We start from the raw sequence: 12,179 nt of genomic DNA on the forward strand, positions 1-12,179 counted from the left end.
TGTAACAAAATCTTTCCATTTCTCTGTATAACTTAGAGCTGTCACACAATAGCTGTATACTCAGCGTCACACTGTTAAGTACTGCTGAGCATGTCACTGAGGAAGGATCTAAATTACAATCGGTTGCTGATGGCAGCAAGGAAGACCTGCAGTCTAAGTATAATTTTGACTGATGTATTGGAATCTATGCCCACAGCAGAAATAAGTGCCATATGCACAGCCTAGTAAGCCTATCAGATAAATGTACAAACATGCATATATGTGTATACATTTAATATTATTATATGCATACAAGATTGTTTATATGGCAGCTAAATAATGTATTATAATGGATTATCTTTGGCATTGTGAAATTTATATAAAAGATATACACGTATACAAGTAGCTGCACATATAAGACGTGTTAATGTATATGTGCATGTATTAAAAGTGTTCAGGTATCTTTCCATGATTATCCAAGCAAGTCATAAGTTAAGCCAACAAAATCTATCTCTATACCTTAATACACAAATGCTCTCCACAGGGTTATGTGCATCCTTCATGCAAGGAACTTTTACTTTAAATCACCAATAGAAGATGCAAAGAATGACAACAAAGATTGTTTTAAAACCATCTTTAAACAAAGATGGTTTTAAACAGCTGACAATCAGACAAGTAGAGATACACAGATTTGGCTATAGCAAATAAAAGCAAATATATTTCCTAGTTTATATACACAGCAGCTTTCTTGCTGCATAAAAGGATCATCTCAGAGGAGGTTATTGCAAAGCTATTAGGACATTTAAAGGACATTTAAAGCACCAGAACTTCTCTGCTTTTTCCAAACTGTTTATTATTCAAAAGCAATCTTCCTCCCAGTTCACACAGCATCCTGAGTGTCATAACAAGCTCATCCACGCTGCTCAGGACAGAAAAGAGAAATCCTTTATTTGCTCCCTTGCAGGACATTTTTTACTTTTTTGGAACCTCTTAGTCCTCTAATTTTTAACCTTATCTAGGCAGTCCATTCCAACAGTCTCTCTGTTCCTGATTTTGATACAAACTTTCTGCAGGAGTGAGACAGGTCAGCTCCCTCTTCCTAACACAAGCCAGGCAATAAATAGCAAATGAAGTTTAAGAGTTTAGGTAGGTATTTTTACTCCTCCTGCCTCACTCAGCTACCCAGGGTCTGCAGATTTGCATCTCCCCAGTTCCAAAATCCTTCCCTGGCTGGTGTTAAGGAGCGTGTCCCACAGCACAACACTTGCTTCAAACAACCAAGTTGGCCTTTGAACAAGCACTGGAGTGCTTATGATGCAAGGTTATGGGACTGCTCCCTGCTCAGTAGCTGCCAGCACACAGCATGCCTCACTCTCAGTCATTTGGTCAAGTGCTTGCACAGTTTCTGCTGTTGAGGGACACATATCCAGCTCCTCTCTCCCTTTTGATGCCAGCCCAAGTGCTTGTGAGTCCTTGCCTGAATGACAAGGGGACAGCGTGAAAACTAGGATGCAAACTAGTAACACTTCAAGGAGAGGCAGAGCCAGATGATCTGGAAACAGTGTCACATATAGCTCCTCAACTGCCTCAGATACTGTATGTAACCAAACTCTCCAAACCAGCATTGCAAAAGAGTGTGTGGACATCCCATAAATTGGTTTACATACAGTCAGACAAGAATATAAGTGACAATGTGTTAGATTACCAGAGGTATAATGTAACATATTGATCTATCTGGTATATTTAATTATCTGCATACATTACATGAGATGAGCATTTGCCACTGGCAATTCTTACTGATTGTAAAAGTCAGATGATTCTTTCAGTGTTATCTAATACAGGAACTGATTCATCTAAGCAATTAAATTTGCCCATTATCTATAATTCTCTCTCCGTAAAGCAAAGCACTGAATCCAAAGCTTCATAAGATTGCCAGTCCATGCATGTATCTTAACAGGAAATAGGTTGCAGAATGGCTGGTATTTTAAAATAAAAACCCAGCTACTGGAGTCGTGTTTATGAAGAACTTCACTGTTTTTCTTTATACCCACATAATTTCCAGACTTCATAATTAGAGATATGTAAAAATTAAAGCTAATATTCAGAAGGCAATTTCTTTTGAAGTTTAAAATCTCAGAATAATTGTTCTAAGAAAATATTTTTTCTGTTTTGAACCATGAAGATATGCTGCTATGCATGACATCTCCTCATCCAGACTTCAATTTAGTCTCCAATCTCAATAGGGAAAGCCCCGACTTTTCAAACCTGTAACAATTAGATGTGGAAAGAAGACACACCAGCAGGCACTGGGTTTGCTAAAAAGGTTTTTGTAATACCCAGTTTCACTGTGTCCAGCATTTAAAAACTGTTACTGAGATCCAAATACTGACTAGTCACATTTTGATATGTTTCATGTATATGGTACTTCTGGACCATGTAGTGCTCATACTGAGAGGCTTTCTACTGAAAATTAGAAGACTAATGCTTATTTTAAAGAAGAAAGAAATTACTAACTTGATTCTAGGTGCTGAAGCCTTAGAAAAACATCCATTCAACAAACGATGGTCAGCTCTTCAGAAAACTCCAGGAATCTCAGCAGTGGTGATGCTTCACTGTGAAGAAATGCAATTTTTCAGTGGTGTAACAGCATCTATATCACTTACCTGTCATAAACATGATCCAGCCCATTCTACAGTACACAGATGGTAAAATACCAAATAGATGATGTTTCACTAACACTGAGGGTTTTGGAAAAGTGGTGGGAGGGAGAGAGGGTTGAGTTCTCTTTTAGTTGGTGAGTTACACTATTAAAAACAAAACAGTTTATTGAATGACAAACGCAATAGCTGTTGTATGCAAACTACAGTTAACTTCTGAAGCATACAACTAACCAACTACGTGCTATATTATAGGTTCACCACCAGATGGAGTGAAATTCACAGAATCACAGACCGGTGTGGGTTGGACAGGAACTTAAGCTCTTTCAGTTCCAACTCTGCCACGGGCAGGGACACCTCACACTAGAGCAGGTTACGCCAAGCCGCGTCCAACCTGGCCTTGAACACTGACAAGGATGGAGTAGCCACAGCTTCTCTGGGCAACCTGTGCCAGCACTTCACCACCATCCTATCACTACAGTCCCTGATGAAGAGTCCCTCTCCAGCATCCTTGTAGCCCTCTTCAAACCCTGGAAGCTCCTCTGAGGTCTCCACGCAGCTTCTCTTCTCCAGGCTGGCCCCAATGTTCTCAGCCTGTCTTCATATGAGAGGTGCTCTAGTCCCTCATCATCCTTATGGCTTCCTCTGGACTTGCTCCAGACCCCCACAATAACATCCCCTGTTGCTGCCTTCCCTTTAATTTTGACCCACAAACCCTCAGTTGTCTCAACATCTGTCCCCAGACACAGCTCCATAAGCTCCAGCTAGTCATTGACATAAAGCACTACACATCCCCCCTCACTCTGGTCTGCCCAGCCTGTCTTTCCTAAAAACCCTATAACCTTTCATTCTAACACTCTAGTCACAGGAACCAGCCCATCACGTCTCCGTGATGCCAATGGAATCATATCCTGGCAGACATGCACACATCTCTAACTGCTCTTATTTATTCCCCACACTACATGCATTTGTGTATAGGCAGAACTACCCCTTTACCCACCTGTTAACATGCCAGACTGAAAGACATTTCACTGGCCTCTCCTTTGACCTGGAGGATGCATGAAAAACTATCTGGTCTCTGGAGCCCCTAACTGCCTTTCCCAAGGCGCTGTAGCATTTCTTAATGCTCTCCAGACTGCTGCTGGCTATATCACCAGCACCCACATGGACCACTAGAAGGGGCTAATAGTGGAACTTACCAGACAGGGAAGCACCTCAGCAACGTCTCAGATCCGAGCCCCCGCAGGTAACACACCTCCCTCAGGAGCAGGTTGGCACAACAGACAGGTCCCTTTGTACCTTTCAGAGTCACGGACCGCTACCACCTGCCACCTCTCCTTGGAAGCAATGCTCACTATCACTGGTCGCCATTTTCTTTACTGGTGGGGCAACTGGCTGTTCTGTAATGGCGGGTGTCGCCTCCTTAGGCCCCTGCAGAAGTGGTTCTGGGTGGGGATGTCAGGCTTTGGAGGAAGCCCCTAGCATTTATTTGTCCTCTTCCTCCCATTTTTGTTGGGGTTTTTCAGTTACAAGATCTCAACCTCCTGAACAAACGCCCTCCCTCATTTCCGTGTGTTCCAGGGGGACATTTGTGTCCTCTGCACCGTGGCCTGCAGGTTCCCCACAGCCTGGGCTTGGAGCAAACAACCCCACTCCCTCAGCCTCCCTGATGTCTCTCAAGCCTTTAACCGCCTCCCGCACCTCAGCCCTCAGCAGCAGGTGATCCTCCCTCGGGGCTCACAGCCAGTCCTCAGTTCGTCCCTTCCTCCTTGAGGGAGATGTGAGGGCATTTTGCACCGCTGAGGCCGCTCCGCCACCCCTAACCTCCTCCAGAGCCGCGGCTTCGCGCTGAGGTAAACCCTCTCCAGACGCGGTTCTTCCCGCCCTGGTCTCTGTTGCTGTGGTAACGCCCAGATCTCGCCAGGAACTCTCGCGAGAGCTGCAGGGGTGTGGCGGGCCCGTGCTGTAGGTGCACCCGTCCGTACTGTGGGAACGGGCCGGCTTTGCTGCAGCTTCCCTCATCTGCTGCATCCCTGTGTGCAGGGAAACTCCAACATAGGACGGAATGGCCTTTTGCTGAGCCTCCTGTCAACCAGCACCCCCGGGTCTCGCTGCAGTGCTGCTCTACAGACCCTCTCCCATTCACGCCTGTGCTTGATGTTACTCATCCAACTGCAGAATCCAACATTTGCACTTGTTTCCAAGACCTGACTGACACATCAGTATGATATTCCCAGCTGATGCCTGGAAAATTGGAATCTCCCATAAAAAAATATCTAGAAATTTCTGCGAATAGGCTGTAGAATTACATATTAGTGCTTTCACCTTTCCTGGGTGACTGCTAGGAGACACTCACTACAGCAGTTCCTCAAGAACATGGAGCCAGGCTTTTTCCAGTGGTGCCCAGTGACAGGACCAGAGGCAATGGGCACAACACAGGAGGTTCCCCCTGGACATCAGGAAACCCTTTTTTACTGTGAGTGTGACTGAGCACTGGCACAGGTTACCTGGGCAGGCTGTGGAGTCTGCATCTTCTGAGATATTCAAAAGCTGTCTGGACATGGTGTTGGGAAACTGGTTCTAGGTGGCTGTGGTTGAAGAGGGGAGTTGGACCCTGTGACCTCCACTGGTTCCTTCCAGCCTCAAGCACTGTGATTCTGCAAATACTCCAACACTGAAGTGGTACAAACATCTGTGCTTTATGCAAGACAGTAAATGTCTTCGAAGGAAGGGAACAGTCCTTGTGTGGTACCCCCTGCACTGACATGCAATGCAGATCCCTTCTCAGTTATTCAGCAAGATCCTCTGAATTCTCTCATAGCTCCCCTTTGCCCTCCTGGTTGTCTGCCAGACTTGCTAAGTCTCCTGCAAGCTTCCTGTTTCTTACTTTGGCTTCTGAGCACTTCTTCAGCTATTTGCTGTCCTAACTTCCATTGTACACACACTGCCGGATGTAGTTTACACTGTTGTAACCCTTGTGCTAGGTGTCAAGAGCAGAAGCAAAGAAGACTTTCGCTCAGCCTATGTGGTGGGCCAGGTTTTCTTTTTCCAAGAGCTTTCTATGGATGTATTTCAGGAATCCCAAGGCAGCAGCTCGTGCCCCTTTTGAAGGGTCTGGCTGTTCACTTCATGGGCCCTCCAGAGAAATGATTTCACTGACAAAAAGTTAAAAACCCCAGGCCTGTGCACCCCTTCAAAGACAGAAACATAAGGGCTGAGTGCTGACTTGTTCAGCCTTGCCAAAGGAAGACTGGAGGACACAACAGGGGGAGGGGGGGGGGTCACATCTCTTGCTATAAATACCGAAGGGAGAAAACAGTTATTCATGCTAAGAGACAATGCTGGCATGAGCACAACTGCATATAAACTAGCTGTGAGTACATTTAGGATGAATGCTGAAAGCAGATTTTCATCCAGTGGAGCAAAGAGCCCCCAGAGCAGCCTTTACAGAGGAGCAATAGCAGCACAAGTGCGTGCAGTGGCATCCGAGTTCAAGGAGAAGAGTTTAACAGGAGACTGGACTGTGGCACAGAAAATCCCATCGTCATCTGTTCCACATTATAATTCATTCCGATACAGGATGAATACTTGTCGTGAATAATTGTCCTGTGTTACGCCCATGCATGAACCTCATGCTGGCCTAGAGTGATGAATGGCAGTCAAGACACTGAATGAATTCCTGCAGCCTACTCCTCATAGAAAAGGCATCAGCATGACATACTGGAGTTTATCAGTCTCAGAAGTAATCCCAGTAAAGCATGCACATAACTCAACCTTCAATGTGTGGCTGATACACAGATTTTGTACTCGGAGAGCTATTTCAGCTACGGATTAGGTTTCTCCCCCTCCCCTCATGCTCCTCTGGAAGTTTTTCCAATGTAGTCACTGTGGAGGCACAGTTAAATGGGTACAGACATCCCAGAAGATGACATCATATATTCTGCCTTCTTACACTGAAATATGCAATGCAGGAAAAAGGCACTTTTATATCATTAGAACAGCAAATGAACTAGGAAAATCATACGCATTAACTAGACTTGAACCATGAACACAGACTCATGTGACATCAAGTCCTTGAAAGAAATCTTGAAGGAACTAAACAAAACCCCTGTTCCAGCACACAGACTATTCTTATCTCACCAAGGTTTTGGTTATTAGCATTGCCAGAAGGTAATGTTCTTTCCAAGCAGACTGCCCTGTAACATTGTGTTGTGAAATTTCACATTCATCATTTTATTATAATCTGAACAGAGGTGATATCTGAAGAGCAGAGAAAAAGACTATACAGAGAATTTATAGAACATTCATTTACACAGTGGAGACCTTCTGATGCTTCTTTACAGTTTCAAGAAAAAGACAATAATTTGCACTAGTAGGTAAAACCAAGAAGGAAACATGAGATTATTTTTTTAATGATACTGTGGGATACATGGAAATCATTCAATTAAAAACATGGCTTTTAGCATTTTTGTAGTTTAACACTGTACGATTATAGTAGTACATTTACTAAGAAGGTTAATAGGAGTCTGGCTAAATACGTATGTCACTTGCTGCCATTAGTTATGAAACTGCATATACACATCTACCAAAAAACCTTGAAAGAAAGTGCTGTATTAACTATTTAGTCTTGTATTTGCCATGAACAAGTGTTTCATGAATAACTTTCTACATACACTACATAATGGTACATACAGAATTATTTTGCTTTGTGCATTTTTTAATTCATTAAAAGCAAAAGCAGGTGGCAATATAAAATCCAAAGGAACGCATAATAAAACACCTCCCTTAGAAACAGGGCAACTTCTTTTCTCCCCACTTACCAAGTAGAGCTAAACTCCCAGGAAACACCACCAGGAATGTCAGCGTTCAATTCCTTATGCTCTTGAATCCAGCAGTTTGAGAAAGTACAGGGACTAAAAAATAAGGCCCTGAATGGGAATTATAAAATTAGGGGGAAAAAGGACACTTTATTTTCAGCCCAAAGGCCAACACATGGTGTCTAACAAGACACACTGGAATTTAAGTGTCATCTACAGAAGCAAAAAAATGTAGTAAAAATTCCTTCTCATTTCAGTGCTCACAACACATCGGATTTAAATCTAATTCAGACTTACATGTAATTGAGATGTCAGCTGGAGAAATTCACTGGCCTTCAACTGGCTGAATATTAAAAGGAAACTTGTCCTCACATGTTTCAAAAGGATCAAAACTCCTCAAGAGCTGCATTCCCTTTTGGATGGTACATGAACACTGTTTAAGTGGTATACCTCTGTGTGAGAAGAACAGAAGTATTTGGTACAAATCAGAGGCACTTGCCTTTGTTGCTTCAACGGTAGCTACTATGCTTTGGATTGCTTCACCCTTTTACAGACATCCAATGCCCACTGCTACTGATTCTCCACTTCCCGGTCCAAATACACTAAACCTCAAATATTTTTTCTCTCTCCCTCTGTTCCTCACCCCTTTCCTTTTGAAAAGTATCAAGTTATTTATACAAAATTCATAGTTACATCTATAACATTGGCTATGGTCACTGACTAACGTTTCCATGATCCTAATACTTTAGGAAACAGGGAGAGAGCTGTTAGTATAAGACAGATCATAATTTATACAGGACAGACCAAATTGGTGGAAACTTCTTACCATACAGCCCAATCAGAGTTCCCCATTCCATTTAACTATTACTTAGTAAAAGTGAATAAAATGATGAAATCCTCCAAGTGGGTACAGTTACTAGTTGATCCAGTGCCTCATGCACTGGCATACCAAATTCAGCATGTCATTTTATTTCTCAGTTTGCTGCTATAATGTTGACAGCCACACAAATAGAGGCAGTGAAGCTTTTCAGCACTGTCACAAGTGAAGCTGTTTCATTACCATCAGTTGTGATACAGGGGTCTAGTACTGCTCTTTTTGAAGTGAATGGGAGTTCCAGAGTAGGCTTCAGTGGCTTGCTCTCCTCGTGAAGTTTTCCACTGTAATCTACCTTATCAGCTTTCTGTAAAGGTAACCAGCACTTTGTTATGCATTTAAAATACCAATGTACACATACAGAGATCTGTACAAGTGTGATACTTGTAGAAATCATTACATAAAATGCTCTCAAGAAGTGGGACAGAGTAACAAAATATATTCTATTCCCTTTTGGATTTCCAAACTCAAGGAATTCTTAAAAAAGATATTATAAACCAAAAATAGTTCCTAAAGATCAAAGGGAAAAAAGGGCAAAAAAATCCACAAAACTCCAAAAAAGTGGGGCTGGAAGAATGCACAAATAGAATTATATATTAGGTAGGGGAACAAATATTACTACCAAAACAGTACTGCAGAGACAGGAAATGGGAAGTAGCTTATCACTGTAAGACAAAAGTCAAACTATGCGACTCTATTTAGCAAGGCACAGGCTATAAACACTTCTACTTATGCAAAATAGAGCTAAAGAGGCAAAGCCCCACAATGGCCTCGTATAAGAGTATCTCTATGACATACAAAGATCCGAGATCTATAAATAATCCGGCAAAGGTTAAAAAACACATAAATTATAAAGTTTTCTTCTTTTCCCTCATTTTTATCCTGTAATTATTATAATACAGAATCTTCCCTGCTTAGTTCTCTGTATAAAAAATAATACAAAAATCCCAATTACAGATTTCCACACAACTTTTTTCTGCCACCTCTCCCCTATTTATTATTTTTCCAACTAAACCAGCCCAGCCCTCTTAACACAGAGCAACCTCCCTGAATGCTCCACATTTCCGCTCCTGATCAGAAATCAACCTGCACAAACCTTCTCTTCACGTACACCTTCCCCTTTCTCCATTCAGTTCCCATCACTGATCACATAAGGATGAAGGGAAGAGCAAATAGTCTTCCCTCAGACCATCATTCCCTTAAGAGCATGTTTGCAAGGCCTACAGCTACCATTGATGCAACTATGGCAAGTGTCTTTGGAGGTTATACAAAACATTTTCTGCACAAAAGAAGTAGCACAGCCTAGTGAGTATTTCTGCTCCAACAGATGATGAGAAACAGCATGTGAAAATATATCAGAAACCCTTCAGGAGAAAAGTTTTCATTTATGCTTCATTCAGGTTTGGGCCTCATGGGTTTGTGTGGGACCCACCTTCTTTTGTTTTGTCCTTTGATATAAAACCAAAGAAATAATGCTTTGTTAAGTTAGAGGCATCTTCAAAGAAAAGGCAAACACAAGGCTCTTGTGACAGAATGCAGCCAGACCGTCCTCTGCTTTCCTTCTTAGGAATGACGAGGGTCAGGCGTTGCTGCTGAATATGCTTTCTCCTTCTCTCACAGTGCTTTCCTTCAGTGGAATCAGTGAAGAGCTCTGAGTCAAGGATGTGAAGGCATCAGATCTTCTTCTGGGATCCGATCATGACCTTTGATACAAAGTTCACAATGGCGCTGGCAGGTTGCTCTGGATCATGCTCTGCAAACAGGTGGCATATGTTGTCCGTGGCACTGCCTTGCTTCCGGGCAACAAACCCAAATACTCTGCAAGGGCAACAGACAGACAGGCATTGCCTCATTTCATAAAGCAGAAACGATACTGCACAAGCCAAAAGCACAAATAAGACTTCATCTCTTCTGATCCACAAGGTCCTGGGTGACTGCTAAACAGTGGTTCAGGTGCAGCAGCCAACTTGGGATCTCCTAAGTGGCTCAGGACAGCCACAATCAGCTAAAGAGACTGTCCCCTTCCTTCTACTCTGTACTGCATCCATCACTGTTTGCTGTCAGAGACATGCTGCTGACCCTGGGGAATATATTTAATCTGATTCAGTACTGCTGTTCGTTTACCTGCCTTGTGGGGTATTTGGTGTGGTGTGTCAGAAATGACCTAAAAAGTGTGTTTGAAGGACATGGATCTCAGCAGACAGAGTACTGGAAATAGGATTTAAGCAATCTACTTCTGTTTCTTTCCAGAAGGCAGTACCTAAGCTTTCCCTGTTTAGGGGGTTTCTTTTGGTAAGGGGGGAAAAATGATGCTTGCCTTTAACAGAAAGTGCTTTGCAATCCACTGTAAGTATTTATTTTTGCCATACACTAGTACTGCTGGGAGTGTTTTTATCTATCTGCTAGGGGGTTGTTCTTTTTTAGAGCTATCAGTCTGAGTGGGACAAGTAAGCTTGTGTTAGCATTGCTGGACAAATGGAACACAGAACTGAGTAGCAAATGACTGCTTTCATTTCTGAAACTTTAGCCAAATCATAGACCTGCAGCCTTAATAAACCACACTAACTCTGGCTCCAGACGTCCCACTATCACATAATTAGGCCCTGACTGCAGAGGTGCAGATGAAGTAACTAAAGTCTAATTACAGTGGGCAGAGAGATTTTTGTCTCAAACAGCTGCTTTCCCTTCTACATCTCTGACAAGGATAATACAGAACACTAAGGAACTGATATTCCTAAAACATTCAGTTAAAAGAGACTCAGACAGGTGCCCACTTACTTTGCAGAAAGGCCATCTTTCATCCATCTGGTTGTCCACGTAGGAAACAGTAAAGAAAACAAAAAAAGAAATAAAAATGAAACCTATGTTAAGTTTTTTTCCTTTAGATCAACAATATAAACAGCACATTAGAAACACAACTTGTCTTCCTTACTTTCTGTCCTGTGGATCCAAAGCACAGAAAATAACAGTGTTGACTGGATAATGTCGCCGAAAAAAGAGTCTGGGTAGAAAGAAAGAAATGAAATTTTAGGAATAGTTAAGATGCTTTAAAAAATTAAGCAATAAACAGATCTGGAAAATAAACTACATTTCATCTCAATTTAACAAAGACAATGTACTCTTTTTGCTATCTATGAGTGACTTTGAAAGCCACCTGAACTGCTCCAACCACATAAATCCATATTTAGAATAGTAACGTCAAGTTTTTGAACCAAAGGAAAACTGACCCTCAAGCTAATAAAAAGAACTAGAAGCATGAAATGTGAGGGTTTTTACAAAAAAATGGCTATTTAGATACTGTGTCTGTGGAGATGCAACTTCTTGGAACTTGTGAATATATTAAGTTTCAAAATACAAGCACTCATAGGCATTATCAGGTAAGGTTTTGTCCCTGATCTGCTGTAAACACTTGCAGACCCCACGGAATTAAGAAGTCTGGCACTTCTTTTTTTTAACCTAGAACAGATTCCTATTGTCCCTCCTTTGTAACTGTCAGTTATCAAAGCTGAAGACTTTGAGGTAGCCTTAACAGCATTCAGTACAAAGTAAACATAAATTACCTTTCTATCATAGTATTTTATAGGCTATCCGAAGCCCTATTTCAATTACACAGTGATGTGCAATGTCTGCTTAGGCCAATTCTGTTGGTACTGGTGAAGGATATCATGAAGATAAATTATTTCGGTGAATAGGCTGAATATCAAATGCTGGCAAAGCCATTACTTTCCCTTTCATTAGAAACAACCATTCATTAGAAAAAAAAGCCATGGTAAAGTGACCTTCCAGATGTATAATCTGACATGTGGAATGTAACAACCATAGCTTCAGACATTCATTTTCCAGTCATTTGGA

At 42.0% G+C, this 12,179-nt stretch overlaps 1 protein-coding gene across 2 annotated transcripts in view; it reads right to left on the bottom strand.

The window, feature by feature from the left end:
- Window positions 1-6,848: 6,848 nt before the first annotated feature.
- TNS3 (tensin 3) overlaps window positions 6,849-12,179 on the bottom strand; it is a 192,842-nt gene continuing 187,511 nt past the window's right edge. For both annotated transcript variants that reach the window (XM_034062598.1, XM_034062597.1), the window contains 3 exons: window positions 11,260-11,328; window positions 11,106-11,132; window positions 6,849-10,145 (listed from right to left, as the gene is read on the bottom strand). In XM_034062598.1, the coding sequence (XP_033918489.1) occupies window positions 10,001-10,145; window positions 11,106-11,132; window positions 11,260-11,328 (241 nt within the window). In that variant the 3' untranslated portion in view covers window positions 6,849-10,000. The remainder of the gene's footprint in view (window positions 10,146-11,105; window positions 11,133-11,259; window positions 11,329-12,179) is intronic.

Source organism: Melopsittacus undulatus, chromosome 1 (assembly GCF_012275295.1).
Source record: "Melopsittacus undulatus isolate bMelUnd1 chromosome 1, bMelUnd1.mat.Z, whole genome shotgun sequence".
Lineage (NCBI taxonomy): Eukaryota > Metazoa > Chordata > Aves > Psittaciformes > Psittaculidae > Melopsittacus > Melopsittacus undulatus.